At 40.3% G+C, this 23810-nt stretch overlaps 1 protein-coding gene across 1 annotated transcript in view; it reads left to right on the top strand.

Moving 5' to 3' along the window:
• Positions 1-248: 248 nt before the first annotated feature.
• FARSB (phenylalanyl-tRNA synthetase subunit beta) overlaps positions 249-23810 on the top strand; it is a 66343-nt gene continuing 42781 nt past the window's right edge. Inside the window, exons 1-10 of the mRNA XM_058533092.1 lie at positions 249-498; positions 7782-7837; positions 10971-11125; positions 12773-12842; positions 13454-13569; positions 16778-16928; positions 18251-18359; positions 19540-19610; positions 21130-21191; positions 22594-22645. Coding sequence (XP_058389075.1) covers positions 441-498; positions 7782-7837; positions 10971-11125; positions 12773-12842; positions 13454-13569; positions 16778-16928; positions 18251-18359; positions 19540-19610; positions 21130-21191; positions 22594-22645 — 900 coding nt within the window. The 5' untranslated portion in view covers positions 249-440. The remainder of the gene's footprint in view (positions 499-7781; positions 7838-10970; positions 11126-12772; positions 12843-13453; positions 13570-16777; positions 16929-18250; positions 18360-19539; positions 19611-21129; positions 21192-22593; positions 22646-23810) is intronic.

The following is a 23810-nucleotide window of genomic DNA, read 5'->3' as shown; positions in this document are numbered from 1 at the left end:
ACATGCCCTCTTGGCTCCCCCGCCCCTCGCGCCCACTCTCATTCTCACGACCTCGCCCGCAAGTCTTCACTCCGAGGCCACGCCTCCTTCACGCACCCTCCCGCTTGCCCCGCCCACCGAGTTTGGCGTCCTCCGCCCTTAGTGCGTCAGACGCGTGAGGGCCTTCGCGGTCTGTTCATTCTACTGCCCATCAAATCCTAGCCCATTGTATCCAATTCTGTCTCCTTTCTCAGCCTGCAGATTATTAACCCAATGAAGCTAGATTTACTGAGCTTAATGGTGGCAATTCACTTGCCTTCAGACGGAAAACGAGAGGAGGAGCTGTTGGAGGCACACTGGCGATATTTAAGACAGCCCGCACGAAAGGGGCCGGGTCCTACATACCTCGGTCGCTGAGCCCGGGCCGGCTCGCGGCGCAGGCGCAGTGGGTCCGCCTCGCCATGCCGACTGTCGGCGTGAAGCGCGATCTCCTCTTCCAAGCCCTGGGCCGGACCTACAGTGAGTGTCGACCCCGTAGCCCGGGCTGTGTGCTTCTCCTCGGGGGATGGGTCCGCCTGCAAAAAAACATCGTGGCAGCGTTCGTGCTGCCGGGCAGGTTTTGGCCTTGGGCGGTCGGGGTCTGGACACGGAGGGCTGACGGCCGAGGCGGCCTGGCTGGGCTGCTGTGGCCGCTCGGAAGCGGTTTCGCCGCGGCTGCGCTTGCCTCACCCGCACGTGCCCGGCTCGCCGTGTCCCTCATTCAGCGGTCTCGCATCGAGCGCCTGCTGCGCGCCTGGGGCCAGCGGGGAGAGAGGAATGAAGCCCCGGGTCGCATCCCCTGTATAGCTAGTTGAGTGCAATAAGGAGGGCGTTATGGGATCTCCGCTTGTGAGCAGGAGCGAGGACGGCGTTCTGTCTTCGTTTTATTTTATTAACGTTTGCGGAGCGCCTGTTCTGTGCCAGGCACTGTTTTAAGCCCTTTGGGAAGACGGCGGTGCACGTGACACATAAGGCCCACATTCACGTTCTGATGAGGGAGGCAGACCGTAATTAACCAGCACATTAATAAAATGGTTTCGGATAGTGTTAAATACTATCAAGGAAACGAAGATATTGTGCTGAGAATGGCATCAGATACGGTGGTAACATTTGGGCTGAGACCTGAATGATGAGGAGTCTTTACTCGGTGGGCTTAGTCTTCATGCTACACCTCATCTCTTCTTCAGTTCTAAAAACACTACCGTTAAAAAGAAAAGGGAAATATTAAGTATAATTATCAGTTACCGTATAGCAGTTGAAACATCTGCCCCGCCCCATAATTATCAGCTTGTATAAACGCTGTAGCAATTGATGTGGGAGAGCTATTTTTGGTTTTAGGGCTCAATATGATGACAAAGCCCTAGTCAGTTTAACAGGTACTGCTTCCTAGAATAAGATGTTACTGTTAAAATAAAGTTGGGTTTTAAAGACGTTTCTAAAGGTGCACTTTTAGATAGTGTGTATTCTTTTTTTTTTTTTGTGAGGAAGATCAGCCTTGAGCTAACATCTGCCAATCCTCCTTTTTTTTTTGCTGAGGAAGACTGGCCCTGGGCTAACATCCATGCCCATCTTCCTCCACTTTATATGGGACACCGCCACAGCATGGCTTGACAAGCTGTGCCTTGGTGCGCATCCAGGCCTGCGAACCCCCCTGCCGGCCGCGGTAGTGGAGCATAGGCACTTAACCGCTTGTGCCAGCAGGCAGGCCCCGGATACTGTGTATTCTTGAAGTGTTATTCTCCATAAGGTTCTGCCATAAGTCCCTGAAAATAGAGGTAATACCCTTGCTCTATGAACTGCACTCTAACTCTTCACACTTTTTATTTTATAATATGCTTATTTATATTTCTTATCCATCCTTCTAAACCATATTCTCGATAACGGTATATGATATACCTGAATTGCACAAGACGGTATGTGGCAAATATTTGTTCAAGATATCTATGATCAGTTCCCACCTAGGTATCCAGTTCTGGGAAGGTAAGAAATAATCCAGGTTTTAAAAAATGGTGAGGTTTATAACCTGTTTAGTGTCATCTGAAGTTTGAATATATTCTGTAGCTGCCTCCCTTCTTTTTGTTTCATGTTGAGAGAGATCAGGTAAGCTTGATTTTCCACATATGTCTGTCAGCTACTAACTCTTTATGATTGCGGTCAGAAAGATTGATGTTACTGAGAGATGTACTTCAGACAGGTCAGAAATAATAGTCATCGTTAGTTTATATTTCTTGTGTTCCTTCTTGCAAACTTTTACTTGTTAAATTGAGTTGAGGTCAGAGTTGGAAAAGCATGTTTGGCAAAGGATCTGGTTTCCAAGTAGGGTGGATCCACCTCATTTCCTACTTTTTCTTTTTTTTTTCGTGAGAAAGTTTGGCCCTAAGCTAATATCTGTTGCCAATCTTCCTCTTTTTGCTTGAGGAAGATTGTCCCTGAGCTAACATCTGTTGCCAATCTTCCTCTTCTTCCTAAAGAAGATTGTCCCTGGGCTAACATCGCTGCCCATCTTCCTCTATTTTGTATGTGGGTGGCTGTCACAGCATGGCTTGATGAGTGGTGTGTAGGTCCGCGCCCAGGATCCAAATCCACTAACCGCGGACCACCAAAGTGGAGTGTGGAACCTAACCACTATGCCACTGGGCCAGCCTCACCCTTTTTTTTTCTTGTTTTCAGATAATGTCTCATTCACTCTTTTCTATCCCCATTCCCCCTTTTTTTCCAGTCCCTTCAAGGATTGCTTTTTGTCCTAAATTCCATTGTTTCTACCGGTCACTGCCTTCCCCTTCACCATCTCTTTGCTTATCAAGGGTATTTCTCAAGCTACTTTTGTTGTTCTGGTCAATTTGCTTTTCTAGGGTAGTTTCGTTTCCTTAATCTACCTTTTTTTCGCCTTTCTGCTTAGATGTTTTCCTCTTGCCACTCATTTTCTTGTGAACCGATTGATTGTCACTATTCAATTCTGGTCCTGTTCTGCTGTGGTGTAATTGCCAGCAGTACTGCCAAAGCCATCTGTGTATGTCATACATACATCTTCAACCCTGGAGATGTAGGAGAGCAAGAGGTCCAGGTAATCCAGAGAGTGCTCAAGATAGAAGCTGCAGTTTTTAATAACATCTCAGAAGTGGTATACCATCGTTTGCCACATCCTCTAAGTCCTACAGACCAATCCTGGCACAGTGTGGGAGGGAACTACACAGGGTGTGAATACCAGGAGGCAGGTACTGGAGGCCGTCTTGGAGGCTGGCTGCCACAGCCCTCCCTCTGGCCTCCAATGATTCATGTTCCTCCCACGTGCAAAATGTACTGATCCCCTCCCAAGGCCTCCAGAAGTGTCCTCCCTTTACAGCAGCAGCTCGTAATCCAGAGTCTCATCTAAATCAAGTCTACGTGTGGATGAGGCCCTCAGGTGTAGTTCCTTAAGTAGAGCTGCTGAGTACAGTTACCCTTGGCCTGAGAGACTAGAGCAACAGGTTCTCTGCCCCACCTACCCCTACCATACAGTGGTGGGACGGGCATAGGATAACTACTGTAGACGGTCCTCTTCAAAAGCGGGGAGCCAGCGGGCACTTGCAGCACTGGTTGAAAATCTCAGTTACGTCACCCAGTACGTTTTCTACAGTCCACTTAACTGGAGGCAACGGCGTTGCTAAACTTGCTGCCTCTACGCAGAAAGGATTCCCCTCTTCCATTTTCCAATAACGCTGCCTCACTTTCCTCCATATCGTCACGTGTATCCTTATCAAAGACTTGGAGGCTTCTACTAACAGCTTTTTCAAGGCACTTCAGGTTTTCATTTACACTTGCCTCAAAGCCCACCTGTCCCGATTCCAAAGGCTGCCCCGTGTGTTAGGTTTTTGTTATGGCAGCACTCTAGTTCCAGGGACTGAAGTCTCTGTTAGTTATGTATTGCTCCATACCACATTACCCCAGTTCTCAGGAGTGTAAAACAACAAGCCTTTAGTATTTCATACAGTGTTTGAGACGTAGGAGTGGCTTAACTGGGTGTTTCTGGCTCTGGGCCCTCACCAGCTGGCGGTCAAGCTGTCAGCAGTCCTCTCAAGGCTTGGCTGGGCTGGAGAAATGCTCCCAAGCTCACCTATGTGGTTGCTTCAGACCTCAGTTCACACAAGGATGTGCATACCAGGAAGCAGGGATCACTGGGGCCTCTGTTATTCCCTGCCCTAGTTAATGACACCCCCACCTACTTGTTCACCCACACCAGAGGCCTAGCAGTCATCCTACACTCCTCCTGCTCACTCGCTATTCCCACCTCCCACTCAGTCATTGAACCTTGCAGATTCTGCCTCTTTAACATTTGTCCGGTTCTTCCTTCTTCCTCATGCTCACTGTTGCTGCTTTAATCAAGTCCTCACTGCGTCTCACCCATACTCTTGCAGTAGACTCCCTGCTCCAATCCATCCACCACCCTGCCACCATTCTTTAAATGAGGATCTAATCATGCTTTTGCCCAGCTGGAAATCCTTCCATGTAACATCCCATTGCTGCAGGCAGGACAGAGGGCAAATCCTTTTGCGTGTCAAGTTGACTTGTTTCTACTTGATCTGTCATATCTCTTCTTGACATGGACCTTATGCTTCATCCATATTGAGCTTTCCAGATTTGCCTGCTGTTGTCTCACTCCGCCCAGTCTCTGCCTAATGAGCTCATCCCTTCTGTGAAGCCTCGGCTGATCCTGAGTGGAGCTCATTACTTCCTTTGTGCCACCCCTGTACCTTGCACTTATAACTCTATTTACACATCTGGTTTCTTTACTCGAGTAGGAAGTAGTTAGGGTGGGAATTGTGTTTTATTTATCTTTGTAGCCCCAGCACCTAGTACAGTGCCTCAATAAGTGTTTGTTAAATTGAAGTTCAGTGTAAGGATCAGGAATCTTAAGACCAACTTTTCACTAGAATATACTGGTAATGATCGTTTGTGTTCAATTTGTGGTAACCAGAAAACCCTGAAAATGCTGTATCAGGTAGCAAAGCAAAGTAGAATCTAACTTGAAAATAAGGAAGAGAACTATTAGTTATTGCAGGGCTCCCAGGTTTTAGGGCACTAAACCAGCCCCATTCTCTGCATAAATTCACTTAAATCTTTCCAACAGTTGCGTGCTAGAAATAAATAGCTGTAAAATGCTACTTTACGGATGAGGCCTTTTGATCCACTTTATGGATGAGGCATAGGAATCAGAAAGTTGACATAAGATGCCAGGCTCCCAGAACTAGTAGTGGGATAGTCAGAATGCAAACTCTGATTGGCCTGGTTCCAAAGCCAACTGTCAGGCCGCCTCAGAGAATTTTATTTTATTTTTTTATTATTTTTTTAAAACCTAACCATTTTATTATGATAATAAATCAGATTGGGCCGGCCCCGTGGCTTAGCGGTTAAGTGCGCGCGCTCCGCTACTGGCAGCCCGAGTTCGGATCCCGGGCGCGCACCAACACACTGCTTCTCTGGCCATGCTGAGGCCACATCCCACATACAGCAACTAGAAGGATGTGCAACTATGACATACAACTATCTACTGGGGCTTTGGGGAAAGAAAAGGAGGAGGATTGGCAATAGGTGTTAGCTCAGAGCCGGTCTTCCTCAACAAAAAGAGGAGGATTAGCATGGATGGTAGCTCAGGGCTGATCTTCCTCACAAAAATCCATCAATCAATCAATCAGTCAGATTTTGTGTAAAAGTACAGCAAATGGCCAGGTAAGTTTTTGCTCTGTGTCTCTGGAAACCATGCTATAAAGCAGATTATTGCAGAAAGAGGGTGAATCTTTTTTTTTTTTTTTTGTGAGGAGGACTAGCCCTGAGCTAACATGTGATGCCAATCCTCCCCTTTTTACTGGAGGAAGATTGGCCCTGAGGTAACATCTGTGGCCATCTTCCTCTACTTTATATGTGGGATGCCTGCTGCAACTTGGCTTGAGAAGTGGTGCATAGGTCCACTCCTGGGATCCAAACCCGAGAACCCTGGGCCACAGAAGCGGAGCGTGCAGACTTAACCATTATGCCACTGGGCTTGCCCCTATTTTTTTTTTTTTTTTTAATGAGGAAGATTGGTTCAGAGCTAACATCTGTGCCCATCTTCCTCTATTTTGTATGTAGGATGCTGCCATGGCATGGCTTGATGAGTGGTGTGTCGGTCCGTGCCTGGGATTTGAACCTGCAAACCCCGGGCCGCCGAAGTGGGGCATGCAAACTTAACCACTATGCTGGCCCTCATCTTTACATTGTTAAAGACAGACTCTGTATGAATTGTGTGGCTTCTGAGATTAGCTGTCTGTTGAGTCTGTTCCTCTTGTTCCTTTTTATTGGCTCTCCATCTGACTTCCAACATCAGCTGTCATCCAGGTGTCATTTTTTGACTGCCCCAAACTTCACTCACTTCCTATTTTCAGAGCCTCCTCCCACGTTGTGTCTTGTGGGATGGGGGATGGTGGTGCATGGGGGCGGGGAGGCAGGGTCCTCCTCCCACCACAGAGCCTGAGGTTGGGAGAGCCCCTCCCTGCTCCTTGAGGGTCAGCTTGAGGGACAGGATCCAGGCTCTGCCAGGCTGACCCTCGAGCCTGGGACTTAATCTCCAGGGACTGATGTAAAGATGCAGGGTCAGCCGATGAACAGTGCCCCCTGGTGTTTGGAGTACATGGAGCCTTGGCCTTGAGTGTTCTGGAGGCAGTGCCAGCAGCTCCATCCTGGAGCCATTCCTCCTGTTGCCCAGCCTTGCTGGGTTCCTGACTATTGTCCAAGCCCAGTTCCTCAGTCATCCTGTGGAGTCTGCATGCTAGCTGGCATCCTTCCAGCAACCTGCCTTTCGTTTAGGTTAGCCTGACCCAATTTCTGTGGCTTGCAGCTATCTGTGGAAGGAGTATTGGAGGGTGAAGCCTGGTACTGGCAGTGGCAAACACTTGTACGGGGCATGCAGCAGATGAATGATGCTGAGATGCCTACACATGATTCTCAGCCATTGTTGGAGTGGTAACTTGGGGCATTTTTTATGGGAGCATCCTCATGTTCAGCTTTGTCAGGGGACCTGAGGTCCCAAGGTTCTTAGTGATGAGCTCTTTCGGGGTTCTCTCTCTCTCTCTCTCATTCATTCATTGGTTACTAACTCATGACTATGTTACTGTGTTGACCTAGCTAACTTAAGTATCTGTATCAATCAGACACAGTTACATCCTGCCTGCTGATATGAACATCTAGGCCTGGATATTTAGATCTGGTCCACCTATCTAGAACTCACTTCTTCCCTTCTTTTGCTCACTTCTTCCCTTCTTTTGCTGAACTCTCTTCCTGAACCCCTTTTTCCCCCTCCGGCATCTAGCCTCAGCTGGGGAACCCTGAGTGCAAAACACCAGTTCAGATCTTAACAAGAAGGAGTAGAGGTCTCAATTTCTTTCCTCCCAGGAGGCCCTGTGCTCCTTGTCACCTCAGAGAATTTTAAATGATAGGACTTAGATGACAATACTCCATTGTGTTGGATCTGTCATTTGGAACCTACAGTACATTTGATCCTTCCTTAACAAGTTGTTTTTCTTCTAAGTAAATGTAAACTTCCCAGTGTAGGTAAGCTAATTCTGTAGTTGATATTAGTTAGAAGAATCAGTCCTTAAATAGCTTTATTTTTCTTTTAAAATTTTTTTGGTCAAGCATGCCTGATATTTAGTATGCTTGGTGTAAAGCAATTAGTAAGAAAATGCAGTTTATGTGCTGTTTTCATTTATGCTGAACAGATTAAAATTAACAGTCTCTTCTTTTTTTCCTAGCGGATGAAGAATTTGATGAACTATGTTTTGAATTTGGTCTGGAACTTGATGAAATTGTATGTATTGGATATTTATTTTTCAAATATTTTGTGTATAGGCTTCTTTTTCAGAGGTTTACTGTATTTTATCTTTGTTACCTTATGGTTATCTTATGTTACCTTATGGTTGTGGGCCACATGATTTCTGTGTTCTCTGTGTTAAGGGGCTAAGCTTTGGTTTTAAGAGTGTCTGTTACTTTGCTTAAAATCTCAAAATCTTAAAATCTCAAAAGGGGTTCATGCCTTACTCTGTATGCAGTCAACTCAGGTTATCAGGCTAGTGCTGTAGAGATGGATACACCATCTCAGGTAACCCCAGAATGAATGAGCTCCCCGCCAGTGAGGTGCCTTTTTGCACATTAGCCGTGGAAAGGGACCTGGGAAGCAGTGGGAACGTTGCTTCAACCAGAGTTGCTGTGTCTCCTTGCCTCTGGCTCCCCCGCCTTCACTTCCTCTGTTTAACCAGCATTAATTCATTCTTTCATTGCTGTATACATTGGTCTTGTAAAGTGATCTCCTATTTTTTGAAGAATTACTTATAAAAATGATTATGATACATTGTCTTATTGAAGTCTTTTGACTGTATAGTGATTAAAATATTTTGAAAATAGCTCTGTTTACAAAATATATTACTAATTGATTGTGTATTAAAGACACTGTCCTTATAATTAAAAAGATAATTTAATATTTCTCTGCTAATTAGCGTTATTTTTTCCTAAGCGTTTTATCTTCTTGATTTATTCAGTGTTTTGTAACACTGGAAGGTTAAAATATCTTCAGGCTGACAAAAATGTACATTGTTTTGCCTTATTTTTCCTGCTGTTTCTTTACTAATGTTACAGAAAGATATTTTTTATATTAATGAGCATCTGTATGCTTGAGAAGTTGGCTGAGATTTCTGTGGTTTATATTAAGTTGCTATTAATAATTTTATTAGACCTCAAAATTATGGTCGAGGCTGTGTGTTACCTAAGAGCATTGGACTGGATATCAGGAAATTTGAGTAATAGTTCGAGCTCCAACATTTACTAGCCATCTAACCATGGATTACTTTGCCTCCCTGGGCCTCATATATTAGTCTCTCTGGGCCTCCTTTGCATCTGTGAAATAAGGGGTTTGGATTATATGATCCCTATAGATTCCTCTTGGCTCTGAAATTTCTGTGTTCTTTGATTTCCATAAGATTTTTGTCAGCACTGACAAACCCAGTCTTCACATTATGGTCTTTGCATGAATTAACATACTGAAGATGAGAGAAGATTTAAGCTGCTGTGTCTTTTTTGCAAAGGAATTAGGCCATTGTTTATTCAATGCCTTCATTTCTCTGGTTATATATTATTTCCCCTTTATTATATAGGTACCTCCTGAAATCCAGCATCTCCTGTAAGGTGGCTCATCTTTCTTCACTAAAAAACACTGATTTTATTAACCTCTTTGATTCAACACTATCACTTTTTTTGTGAGGAAGATCAGCCCTGAGCTAACATCCATGCCAATCCTCCTCTTTTTGCTGAGGAAGACTGGCCCTGAGCTAACATCCATGCCCATCTTCCTCTACTTTTTTATGTGGGACGCCACCACAGCATGGCCTGACAAGCTGTGCATCGGTGCGCACCCGGGACCTGAACCTGGGCCGCCAGCAGTGGAGCGCGCGCACTTAACCGCTACGCCACGATGCCCGCCCCTGAACGCTATTTAAATTCTAATTCTTCCTCCTCCTGCCTCTTCTCATGTCCCTCTCTCATCCCCCGTCTCTTTTCTCTCCCCCTGCTTCCTCCTCCTCTTCTTCCTCTCTTCCTTCTTTTATATTTTCATTTTCTGTAATTTTTAAAATATGACTCCTAAGTTTGAGATGTCCAGCATAGGTGTTTCTTGGAGCCCAACACAGCCTTGCTGAGTCCCAGCATTGTATGGACCTCTGTGGTTCCTCAAGTGTGACTTGGGCACATAGTGCTTATCTACCCAAAGTGAATTCCTCTGCATGCTGCGCAAGTGTAGATTATAATTCTTTATGTGGACAATAATTTGAACTGCTCATATTGTGGCGGTGGGAGGGCATCATGTAAACAAATATCATTACATATTTTGATAGGAATCCATCCATCATTTTAGCAGGTTATTGGTGGTGGAAATAGTGGGAGTTCTGGTTAAGTGGGGTTTCCACATAATTGATGGGTAACATTAACAATTGGGATATAACTTTTAAGCATTTTGCTTGAAAAATTTTTAAACATATTTACAGTTCCCTGCTGTAGTAAACATAGGGAATAGAATTTAACTTCTTGGCAATGGTTATTGTTAAGAAAATCTGTTATTATTCTCCACTATAATGTGATTGAAATATTCTAAGCTTTTTACCACCACATTAAAAATTATTCTAGTGGTGTTTCTTCTCTCTTCCCCCTCTTGGTAGCCTTCATTCTTGCTGCTCTATACCTTTACTGTCACTAGATTGCTTCCCATTGTACCTAAATCCCTTCTGATTTGCACCCCAGCTTCTGGTGGTCTCTTCAAATCTTATTGTTTGTTTGTTATGTTATTACTCTCCTTCTCATGTTGCTTCTAGGCGTGGGTACCCACAGGATTTAGCTTTTAGAATTATTGTCTTATAAGAAGTTGTATTTGTTTTATTTGGTGAATCATCTTTGCTTTGCCTTATTGACATTTTGTTGTTGCACTATGTTCTTGGTTATGTTTTCATTTTCTTTTAGGTCAGGGGTGGGCAGACTTTTTCTGTAAAGTGCCAGATAGTAAGCTTTGTAGGCTGTGTAGTCTCGGTCACAACTCAGCTGCTGCAGTGTGTAAGGAACCATAGATAGTATGTAAACAAATGGGCCTGGCTGTCTTCCAGTCAAACTTTGTTTATAAAAGCAGGTGGCAGGCCTGATGTGGCCAGCCCTCGCTTTAGATGGGTTTGTGCTGTTCTGGAATGGCTGAGGATGCTAGATGTCTGAACTCAGCAGAAGTTGGAGTATTTTCTGTCAGCTTTGATTATAACATTTAATATTTTCATATTTTTGTTACAGATATAATAAACCCATGTTTTGTTGCAGAAAAACATGTATAATGTAGTTACTGCTTTTTAGGACTGACAACTACTTTTTTAAAAGGATTTATATTTATTTAGTTTTATCTTTTGGGCTTGTTTTAGACTTCTGAGAAGGAAATTATAAGTAAGGAACAAGGTAATAAAAAGGCAGAGGGGGCCTCTGATGTTGTTCTTTACAAAATTGACGTCCCTGCCAATAGATATGATCTCCTGTGTCTGGAAGGATTGGTTCGAGGACTTCAAGTCTTCAAAGAAAGGTAAGGGAATATAGTCATTAAATATTTTGCTAAGGTGAATTTCTTTTCCTTGCCTGTCATTATCAGCAACACTGTTTAGGTTTCTAGAAAAAAACTTGTTGGACAGGTACATAGCTTTAGGTCTGCATAGAGGGATGATAGGAAGGTGAGATTCATGTAGATTGTAGTCATTTGAAAATTAGCCTGAATATTGAGGCATAGCCTTTCATTTTAAGAGCATGTTTTAAAACTGGAGTGGTTAATGAGTTTATGGCTTCTTAAAAAATTCTTAAAAAGTTCATATAAGTTCCCTTAGTAATCCAATTGGAATAGATGGTTGATTGGATTTGTTAAAGGTTGGGAGGAAAGTGGAACTGACATAACTTTATATGCTGCTTTCTTAAGAATTCTAACGGAGGGTCGGGAGTGGAGCTTCCTAACTGGAAAACTGAAGGTCTTGTGAGGGCTGTATGATCTTGGGCAAGTTACTTGGCCTCTGTAGTTTCAGTCATAGCCTCTTGTACATAATGAAGAAGATTTTTAAGTCCTCTTGCAACTCTTCATGTAGTAAATATAGAAAGTAATGAATGTGTTAAAGTGAAAAAGAGGTAAAACAATAACAGCTATCAAAAATAATTATTTTTGATTTTGATTGCTTATACATTATTTGGTCGGTTGCAAAAGAGTAAGAGCCTCTGGCTGATGGACTAGACTCTGAAACGATGAAGAGTGAGGGGTGTTGGTGGAAGGGTGATGATTAGGTATTTGGTTAAGCTGGTTAAAATTTGGGAGTTGACCCAGTTGGTTCCCTGCACAGCAATCAAATGCTTATATTTTAGGGTCAGGGATAATCTCTTAGGGTGTGGTTCCCAAACGTACCTGATTAGAATTTCTGTTTTTAACAGGCACGTCATGTGATTTTCATGATTAGAAAGAGTTAGGAAAGTGACTTAAAACCTTTGCTACTCAAAGTATGGTCCACGGACCAGCAGCATCTGCACCACCTGGGAGCTTGTTAGAAATGCAGAATCTCAGCCTCTACCCAAGACCTGTTGAATCAGAATCTGTGGTTTTACAAATTCCACAGTTGAGTGTAAGCACACTGAGGTTTGAGAAGCACTGACTTAAAACAGTAGTTCCCAACCTCTCCTGATACGAATTACCTGGACTGTGCCTTCAAAATGTGCCATTTACCAGGCCTTTCCCTTGAATATCCTGATTCACTAGGTCCAGATGGGATCAGGCAATCTGTATTTTTAGTAAACTCTATTTTTCTTAGATGCTCAGAATCTCATGGTGGGAGTAAAATGTAAAGATTATCTAATCCAGCCCCTCGGCTGATGTTGAAATGCCCCCTGTATACTGTATACAGTTGCTTAGTTAATGGTTTTCTAGCTGAGACTCCAGTGATAGGAAACTCATGACCATGAGGCATCCTGTACCATTTTGGGGCAACTTTAAATGTTATAAAGTTTGTTTTTTTCAATATTCAGCCAAAATTTGATTTGCTGTAACTTCAACTCATTGTCCTAGTTCTGTTCATTTTGTATACTTTCTATACACGGTATAGGATATATTAATGTATATGATACATAGTTTACATAGGATATATTAGTTTATCAAATGTTTTGGTTAATAATGAGCAAGTTTGTTTTAATATTATTTTAGGATAAAGGCTCCAGTATATAAACGGTTAATGCCTAATGGAGAAATACAGAAATTGATCATCACAGAAGAGGTAAAAGGATAAATTCTTATTTTCCTTTGTAAAAAATCTCTTTTGTGTATGTATCTATAAGGTTGGGAGGAAAAAGGATCAAAGCCGACCTTTCTGCCAAAAGTACTTTTCTTGGTTCATTTGATAAAATGGATGTATATTGAGCCTTTAGCTCTAAAAAATTGTGGATTTGTTTTTACCAAGAAATGAAAGGAAATAAAGCATCTATTTTCCATTAATAATTTTGGAAAATAACATACAAGTGTTTATTTAAAATACATTTGAGATAAAATTGTTTAAATTGTGGTATATTAATAAAATTTAGAAGGAGGCACTTTTGGGGGGGGTTATTTTGGTAAAAATACCAACCATGAGCAAACTATTAAAAGATTAATTTTTTCTCAATTATTTAATAAATTTTCAGAAATCTTACTGAAATGTAAATTCCACGAGGATGGTGACTTTGTCTCTTGTCACCACTGTATTTTATTGTTGGTTGAATGAATGAATATATACTTGTTTGAATGAGAATATGTGACTGTGTCAAGAGTGCAGCTAACTTTCTATTACAAGATGTCGTCACATAGAAAAGCCTTAATATTTACCATCTCTAATGGTGTAATGACTTTCAGACAGCTAAGATACGCCCTTGTGCTGTAGCAGCAGTTCTCCGAAATGTCAAGTTTACTAAAGATCGCTATGACAGCTTCATTGAACTTCAGGAGAAGTTACATCAGAACATTTGCAGGTTTGTGGTTGCGTCTTCTTTCCGCCTTGCCTTCCCTTCTCCTCTCCTTTCTCCCTCTCTTCTCTTCTACCTTCATCCCTCCTTCCTTGCTGCTGCTTCTGCAGATGTTTTTCAAAGGATTTCTAAATTAATAATACGTGAGAGTAATAGGAATTTAAATTTGCTTTACCAGATAGCTATTTGTTATTTATGCCTGGAGAAATGGGAGATATATTTTGAATACTATATAGAGAAGAAATATTTAGTCCTAGAGATTTTCTTAGTTGTTTTTTTGGTTCAAATCATTAGTAGTAGACTGTACTACTAAATATCAAACCATGGCAATTTGAGTATGACCTATCATTTTAAAAATGGAGAAAAAAATCTGGCTCAATCTCACTTTTTGAGTGAGTATAATTGTAAATTGACAGATAAAACTTGAGACTTTTAAATGACTGAATTTTCTCATTCTACCTTTGACATTACTTACACATTTCCCATACAGCTCTCTTTAGTGCAGTGATCTTCAAACTTGCATAGTTCCTGAACTCCTAAAGGTCAAGGAAGGTAGCAGTGGGAGTCCTTTGGACTAATTTCAGTATTTAAAAAATCCTAATGGACATTATATATTTACTGATGGTAGGAAACATCAGGCTTTAGCTAACATATTAACTTTTTTGTGTTGTTCCTGAAATATATCAACATAAGTTAATCTCATGCTGTTCAAAAGCTATGAGTAACAGTTATATATGTCTTGAATAAAAATAGAAAGTAGAATTTTTATTTTTTAATAATTGCAGTAGTTGCAGTCTGGTAAACTGGAGACTAGAAGAGGCTTGTTTGTAAGGGATGGGCTAGGGACAGGGTTGAGGGAGGACCATGGATGTTTTTTTCTGGGGTGAAAAATGTTTAAAAATGAAACACCTGTAGTTAAGCTCACAAGGTCTCTTTTTCCTGAAACATCTTTGCTCATGTGGTAAAAGAAACTTTTTTCAGATTCCAAATAACATTTATTCCCACTGTTATAGAAATAATCTTTGTTATCTTGCTAATATGTTGTTACACAAAACAATAAGAATTTAAATACAAGTTCAAAATAACGATATAAGATTTCTGACAAGCACAGGTATAGCTAGTAAGTGGTTGACCCAGATTATTTGTTCTGGGCATACTTTATTTGAAGAATCTATTTTTATCTAAACAGAAGGCATTTGCTCACTTAATTCAACTTGAAGCTCTCTTTTATTTGGTCTGTTTGGAAATTATGAGCTTTTACTAAGGGAGGAATAAATCACATCCTAATACTCTAGTGTGCCATTCCTTACCTGTCAGTAAATCATAATTAACCTCTTGAGTGAGCTTTGGAAATTTGCGTTTTTCAAGGAATAGATTCATTTCATCTGAGTTATCAAATTTATTGGCATAAAGTTGTTCACAGTGTTCCCTTATCCTTCCAATACTGTGGTGTCTATAGTGATATCACCTTTTTCATTCCTGTGTCTTTTCTCCCTTGATCAGTGTGGCTAGAGGTTCAGTTGTATTGATGTTCTCAAAGAACCCGTTTTTGGTTTCATTGAGTTTTCTCTCTCTTTTTCCCCTCTGTTTTTCTGTTTTTCATTGATGAGGCAGTGTTCTGTGTAGAGCTAATTAGTCCCTACCACTGAAGCATGACCCTCTGCCTACTTTGTCCATTACCATACGAACAGTGAGGTTTTAAGTTGGGGCGAACGCTGTTCCCTCTATTTCCCTCGGATGGTTCTTTCCGAGGCCTCGGGTAGTGTCCTCACACGAATGCGATGATCGTTCCTGAGCTGAATACCTGAGGGAGACCCTCTGCGGGTCTCCAGCGCTTGCTCTCTTTATACCTCTCTCCTCTCTAGGACTTGTTAATTTATCTAACCTTATTGAACCAGGTATATTTTAACCATGGTAGTTCTGGGGTTATTATCTTCCATAAGCCTGTAACTCACCGAGTAAAGTAATACCTCCTTTTTGCTTGTCAACAGTTCTTTTCAGTTCAACCCTGTTTGTTAAAGTTCTAGTCACCAGTCTTGGAGATTGACCAAGATTTATTTCTTACAAATTTTAAAAACTATTTCATGGTTCATGTAATATGGACTTTAATAAAATCCTTGATTACTAGTGCGTTTTATCTCTTCCATATGTATATGTGGTTATGCATATACATACAGAAGAGTTATGCATAAATACTCAAAAATATGTGCACATACATCTAAAACCAATTTTAAGAAATCTTAAGAATACCATAAATTCTGACCAAGTTTCTCTTTTGAATTTTCTGTTACCTTAGCTCCTTATTTGTGACTCTCCTTGATAAGACTGTAGACCTTTAGATTCTCATTTACTATTAATATCATTCCTGGCTCTGTTTTATGTCCCTACTTCTATTTCTTTCCCTCCTAATTTGTAACTTGCTGTAAATTCCTAAAATTACCTTAAATCTTTTGCAGATAAACTATAGAAAAAATAAATTAGTAGCTTTTGAACTTTCCTTATACATTAAACTTTAAATGTAATTAACAGTCCTTAAAAGTAAATTTTTTCCATTATTACGGTAATACAGCTATGTGACAAATTTAGAAAAAGATAGGAAAGCCAAAAAACACAGCAATTTGGTAGTTTATTCTAATTTAATAAAACATATTTACTTGAGAACACTAAGAGGAAATAGGTTAAAAGAAGGTAAAGGGAATGTTGACCTTGAAAACGTCTTAGTAACTTAGTACTTGGGAAAGCGTAGTGGAAGGAATTTGCTTCAGCTACTGAAATAATGTGTTTTAAGTAGCTTTATAATTTTTTATTACTTTTTTTAAAAATTTTATTTATTTATTTTTCCCCCAAAGCCCCAGTAGATAGTTGTATGTCATAGCTGCACATCCTTCTAGTTGCTGTATGTGGGACGCGGCCTCAGCATGGCCAGAGAAGCGGTGCGTCGGTGTGCACCCGGGATCCGAACCCGGGCCACCAGCAGTGGAGCGTGTGCACTTAACCACTAAGCCATGGAGCCGGCCCTTTTATTACTTTTAATGATTGTGAGAATTTGTTCATTATATTTCTCTAAAGTTGCCATACAGCAACAGGCTATTTTAGGGAAGTGTCTAAAAATAATTTTTTAAAACATATGGTCTATGTTATCTTTAGAATTTCTGCTTTGGAATATTCAAATCTCTTTTTCTGTCTCTCTCTCCTCCTCTCTCCCAACATTTAGGAAAAGAGCTTTGGTTGCAATTGGTACCCATGATTTGGATACTTTGTCAGGCCCGTTTACTTATACTGCAAAGCGACCTTCAGATATCAAATTCAAGCCTCTAAATAAGACCAAGGAGTATACAGCCTGTGAACTGATGAACATATACAAGGCAAGTGTTCTTTTATATTATGCAGTAGCTCTGCGTAAATCATGAAATTCCTTCAAAGTCAAGTCTTGGAAGTAGGGAAATGTAATGAGTGCTTTTTTTGTGTGTGTGTGAGGAAGATCGGCCCTGAGCTAACATCCAATGCCAGTCCTCTTCTTTTTTTCTTTTTCTTTTTCTTTTTCTTTCTTTCTTTCTTTTTTTTTTTTTTTTGCTGAGGAAGATTGGCCCTGGGCTAACATCCGTGCCCATCTTCCTCTACTTTCTATGGGACGCCGCCACAGCACGGCTTGACAAGTGGTGCATCACTGCAAGCCAGGGATCCAAACCTGCGAACCCCGGGCCGCCAAAGTGAAGCACACGCACTTAACCACTGTGCCACCAGGCTGCCCCATAATGAGTGCTTTTTAAAAAAATAACCGTGGCTGGGCTCCAACCAAGAGCTGCTGATTCATTTGATCTAGAGTGGGGCCTGGGCGTAGTTTTGTTTTATTATTACTTTTTTAACCTCTTGGATGATTTTAATGTACAGCTGGGATTGAGAACCACTGAAGTAGACCATGCCAAATTGTAATATTCATATTTGAGTATAATTAAAACTCATGCAAGTATAAGGAACAATAAGACTTAGCTGGTTTTTTTGTGGGAAACTGTATTACAAAGTGTCTACCTCCTGTTATTAGCATTTTAGATTCCAGTTGTGAAGATGAATTCAGTAATCACTTTATTTTTTTATTTTTATTTTTTGTAAGGAAGATTGGCCCTGGGTTAACATCCGTGCCCATCTTCCTGCACTTTATATGGGACGCTGCCACAGCGTGGCTTGACAAGCGGTGCATCGGTGCGCGCCCGGGATCCGAACCCCACGCCACCGAAGCAGAGCTCGAGAACCTAACCGCTGTGCCACTGGGTTGGCCCTAGTAGTCACTTTAAATTGCACTTAACATAGTAGAAGTAGGGAGTGTCATTCAGAAAAAGCTCTTGTCCTTGGCCTGATTTTACCAGTGATTTTTTCCTATTTATGTAAATAGTTTTGTGATGGTTTTTGTTTTGTTTGAGATTATACAGGCTTACCAGTGCAAATCTATTTTCATTCTGGAAAAATGATTCAGTTATGTTCTCATCTCTCCCCAGTAGGTGATGAGGCTGTATAAGGATGTTGAGATATTAATTTATATTAGAAAACCTTATGCATTTAGAACTTTGTGTAATTTGGGGCTGTTTTATTGTTTTTCTGACTCTTTTCCTTTTTTATACTAGGTAGGTATATAAACTAATTACAGTGATGGAAATAAAAAACTAATTTTGTTTGACTTAATTTTTTTCAGACTGACAACCACCTTAAACATTATTTACATATCATTGAAAATAAACCCCTGTACCCAGTTATCTACGATGGCAATGGTGTCGTCCTTTCCATGCCTCCGATCATCAATGGTGAGTTATTTCTTAAGCATCATAGATTTTTTGCTGTCTTCTGCTATTCTTCAGCATTTCTGTGGAGTTCTCAATAGACTTGGCTGAAGCAAATAACTCTTAACCTGATCATCTCAGGTCTTGTGTAGATTTTATTGTAATAGTTCTTTTCAATTCATTTATTCAATGACGTTTTACTGATGATTTTTATATAACTTATAAATGTATAAAGATTTATAAGTTTATAAATATTTTCCAGTGCCAGGCTCTGGATTCTGTTATCTTCCTCCAAAGGGTCTTGATATCTTGATTTTAGCAGGTAATTCACTTGGTTAAACTCAAAATTAAAGTCAAATTCTGTCTTGCCTGCTGTTTTATAGTTAAATTAAAACTTTTAAACTGAATTTTACTGTGTTAATTCCTCTCTGAAGGCTTTTTTGATGAGGCAACTTGAATGTATTTACAAACTTTAATGACGTCAAAGCCATAGATGTTTGCTTTTCTGGAGGCGAGAAGCGGGGTTTAGTTGATTCGCAATGGGAAGGAGAGTCTTTTCTTCCTGAGACCTTGGACTAGAGTACAGTCATGTGCCACGTAACGACCTTTTGTTTAATGATGGACCACATATACCATGATGGTCCCATAAGATTAGTACCGTTTAGCCTAGGTGTGTAGTAGGCTATACCATGTAGGTTTGTGTGGGTACCCTCTGTGATGTTCATGCAACAACAAAATCGCCTAATGACGCACTTTTCAGAATGTATCCCAATGTTAAGCGATGCATGACTGTAGTTACAGTGGTTAAGAACCTGGACTTCAGAGTTAGCCCAATCTAGACCCAAATCTTAGCCTTGCTGCTGAATAGCTCCTGATTGTGGTCAGTGAGCTTAATCTCTGAATCTTAGTTGTCCCGCCTGTAACTCCATCATAGGGTTGTGGTGAAGATGAGCTGAGACAACCCGTGTTAAGTGCTTGACATAGCACCTGATGCATTGAATGTACTCAGTAAAGGCTTGTTACTTCATCTTTATTCTCCAGCTTGCAATGGGGGCTTAATCTAAAAGCCATATATCCCCTTACCTCTGAGGTGTCAGTTTATATTGTGTTCTAAATTAAAATGTAGTTTCTGTTTTGTAGAGCTTTTTAGTGCACCTATATTTCTGAAACTGATTGTTTTGTCATTATTTTGTGTTCGTTGCAGGAAATCATTCCAAAATAACAGTAAATACTAGAAATATATTTATTGAATGCACAGGAACTGACTTTACTAAGGTAAAAAGAACTTTTATTCTATTTTTGTACTGTCAGACAGGATAGATATTATTTCTGGGCCAAGACTAAATAGCTAAACTTTAAAATATGTTTATTTTGTAGGTGGAAATATATTTTAGAAATTTATGAAGATGTAGATATTCTGTACTTTGGTTATGGTGCTTTCATTCCATCGAGAAATGTTTAATGAGCACCTACGGTCTTTCCAGTGCCTTGACTTTAATAACGAGTTACTTATTTCTTGACTTCAAGGAACTTGTAGTCTAGTGGGAAAATTAGCCATATGCATAACTTTAAAACAGAATGAGATAAGTATTGTAATGAGGTCTGCATAAATTGTTTATCTTAGTAGGTTTAATTTAAATGCTGAGTAATTTGGTAACTTTGTGTACTTGGTAAAAATTTTTTTAAAACGAACTGGGTATAAAGAAGTTTTATTGAAAAAGAGTTTATGCACATAATGATATCTAGAATATGTAGAATAGTAGTTGTTCACTCACTTTTAGTCACTACATATATTGGATTGGATTGCTATGAAAGCTTTTCTCTATGGCATATGATTTCTTTATGCCTGTTAAGTAAGGCGTGGAGTGAGCTGGCAGTTAAGCAAATGAAGACAGGGAAACCTGAGTGGAGGAGAAGGCTGGAGTATAGACGCAGGGCAGGTAAATGGCGTTCACACACATCTTACAAGATTGGAGATCATTATAACGTATTTCATTTACAACTTTTATGTGCCATGTTTGCCTTCAGAAATAGTGTCAAAGTAATATAATATAGCTTTTACTATTTAAAAAATTTTAATTTGTACATTAGCAGACCTTGACTATCTTTCCTGAAGCTTATATATAAAGAGTGAAGTATATATAAAAGCAAAGCATATATACCAAGAAGATTACTGTATTTGTTCCTAAGCATATGTTTTTTCAATTAAAATAGTTAAACAAATCTCTGTGGCCCTCACTATGTTCCAGACATTACTTTACATGTTACATATACTGTATACTATATATATATACACACAGACACACACACGCACACATTTAATTCTCATAATAACCAAATGAGGTGGGAACTTTTATTGTCTCCATTTAACGAATGAAGAAACTAAGGTATAAAAACTGTAAGTAACTTGCCCAGAGTCAGACTGCTGGTAAGTGGTTGAGCCAGGAGTCGGGTGTCTGGCTACAGAGACTTAAGAGATTGGTAAGGTTTACTTGTGTAGTTAGCCATTTGTCTCTCTTGAAACTTGGTGGACCCAAAGGAGGGGGCTGGGAAGTAACTGATTTGTCTCAGTCATGGATGTAACTCTCAGAACTGCATAAATGCAGAACACGTGAAGATAAGGATAGGCCTACTTTAGCTCATAAGTTTTTGTTCCACTTCCTTTTTTAGAATGCATATATAAAGGTCCATTTTTAGATGTTGGGGACTAAATTATATTAAATATTCATTTCCATCTGAGTGAAGAGAGAGTATATTTGTAGGTTGCCATAATATTTGTTTTTTCCCTTTGTAGGCAAAAATCGTTCTTGATATTATTGTCACCATGTTCAGTGAATATTGTGAGAATCAGTTTACGTAAGTTCGTTGGGCACATTTGTTGTTCTGAAGGCAGAGCACTAAGGCCTCGTGCTAAACATAAAATGAAAAATATGGTTCCTGTAACTTGAACGTATCTTTGGGGAGCTAAGACATATGCATAAATAATGTATAAAATAAAAAGATAAGTACTTTAAAAAGTTTCAGTGATGTTCTGGCTGTTTGTAATGGCAAGTTACTGCCAGCTGAGACAATCTAGGCAGGCCACATGGAGGCAGTGAAATTTAAGCTGTGTTTAAGAATTATTGGATTTGAGAATGTAAACATGGAGGAACAGTAAAAGGAACAGCTAAACAGAGGTAGAGAAGCATATATAAGAGCAAAGCGTATATCCCTTATATATCAAAAAACTACTACATTTTTTCCAAAGTCTTTTTTTTTGGTGAGGAAGATTGGCCCAGAGCTGACATCTGTTGCCAATCTTCCTCTTTTTGCTTGAGAAAGATTGTCACTGAGCTAACATCTATGGCCATCTTCCTCTATTTTGTATGTGGGACGCTGCCACAGCGTGGCCTGATGAGCAGAGTGTAGGTCTGCGCCAGGGATCCGAACCTGTGAACCCGGGCTGCCAAAGCGGAGCGCGTGAACTTATCCACTACACCACTGTGCTGGCCCCAGCAAAGCTTATTTTTTAATTAAAAAAAAAATTGCTTAAACTATATGGCCCTTACTGTGTAGTACCAGCATTATTGTTTATTCTAGAGTATTAATTATAATTCAAAATAAATGTATAGGCTGGCCCCGTGGCTTAGCGGTTAAGTGTGCACGTTCTGCTACTGGCAGCCCGGGTTCGGATCCCAGGCGCGCACTGATGCACCGCTTCTCCGGCCATGCTGAGGCCGCATCCCACATACAGCAACTAGAAGGATGTGCAGCTATGACATACAGCTGTCTACTGGGGCTTTGGGGAGAAAAAAACAACAACAACAACAAAATCAATGTATAACTGTAGAAAGCATGACTGAAATTGTGTGGACAGTATCAGTCTTTTTTTTTTTTTTTTTTTTTTTTTTTTTGAATTGACTTGCATTTTACTGATTGTGTCAGTCAGCTGGTAAAGCCTGGCATGTGTGTGTCAGTATTGGCAGGGAGTCCACAGCGGATACATGCTTTGCAGTACTGGCAAATAAACTCTTCAGTTGAGTTTAGTGGGCGCTGCCTGAAGAGATGTGGAGGCTGTAGGAAACGGAATAGTAGAGTAATGTCTATAGGATGTATATTAATTCAAGCAGTGGTATTGGACTGTGAGTAGATTGAATGTGCTATGGCTACAGTTGTAGACGAAGAGAAAGATTTGTTAACCATACACATTTCTAGGATTTATGGCCCTTTTTTTTCCTTAAGTATTTTATTTCTGGCTTTTTTTTTTTTTTTTCCTTAGGGTTGAAGCAGCTGAGGTAGTTTTTCCTAATGGAAAATCATATACCTTTCCGGTAAGTATTTAAGAAGTGACTATGATGATGATGATGACAGTAATAATGATGGCTATAGAGTGCTTGTCGTCTATCTGTCCATCCATCCATCCACCTACCCACATGCCAGGCACTATACTGTGTACATAACATGGATTTAATCCTTACCTTAACCCTATGAGGGTGGGTGCTATTATTATGCTCTTTTCCAGAAGAAGACCTGGAGACCTTGAGATGTTAAATAAATTGCCTATTACTATTAAGTGGTGGGGCTAGGATTTAAGCCCAGACAGTCCGACTTCAGCTCCCAACACGCTACATTATACCACAGCATTATATGGCCATAATTCCTGTGATTTATTCTTATTATCTAGTTAACTGGGTAATTTATAGTCTTACTGCTTTTAAGATTACTCAGTCCTCCAAACCTAATTAGTGTATTCACACTTGAATTAACAATTGCCGAAGGTCATCACTGTAACTAATAAATAATTCCAGATGTATTAACAGGACTAATTTAGTAGTAAGCACAGTTATTATGAAGACACAGGACCTTGGTAAAAAATCTAAACTAGCATTATTCTTAGTTCACTGGGCTTTTCTCCCAAGGTGGCTTTATAAATATAAAAATGGCCATTCTGACACATGACAGTATCTCAGTCATTTAGTTGTGGTTCTGATTCAGTGAGGCATTCTTTGATGGGCTCTTTTTCTTTATATTTTTCACTATTCCTCTATCATTTATGAAATGAATTAAAGCCTGGAATAGTTGCTACTATTTAAATAGCTTTTTAAAGTAGTTAAAAAACCTGCCAGGATCAAAACTTCCCCTCCTTGAAAACATTAGCATTTAGAATCATATTTTGTTCCAGAGTATTACTTATAATTTAAAATAAATGTGTAACTGTAGAAAGCATGACTGAAATTATGGGCAGTGTCAGTTTTTTAAGTTGATTTTAGTGGCTATTATCAGTTAGTATTTGTTATGTGACAAACTACTCCAAGACTTAGTGGCTTAAAACAACAACCATTTGTTTGTCTCCTGATTCTGTTGGTCACCTGGGAAATTCTTCTGGTCTGGGCTGGCTTGGCTAATCTCTGCTGGGCTCACTCGTGTGTAGTCAGCTGGTTGGTGGCCAGAAGCTGGATGACCTGGGATGGCCTCACTCACATGTCTACTTGGCTG

The sequence above is a fragment of the Diceros bicornis genome, chromosome 37, assembly GCF_020826845.1.
Source record: "Diceros bicornis minor isolate mBicDic1 chromosome 37, mDicBic1.mat.cur, whole genome shotgun sequence".
In the NCBI taxonomy this organism is placed as follows: Eukaryota; Metazoa; Chordata; class Mammalia; order Perissodactyla; family Rhinocerotidae; genus Diceros; species Diceros bicornis.
The sequence above is the reverse complement of the archived record's forward strand: the minus strand, read 5'-3'. Positions and strand labels throughout refer to the sequence as shown.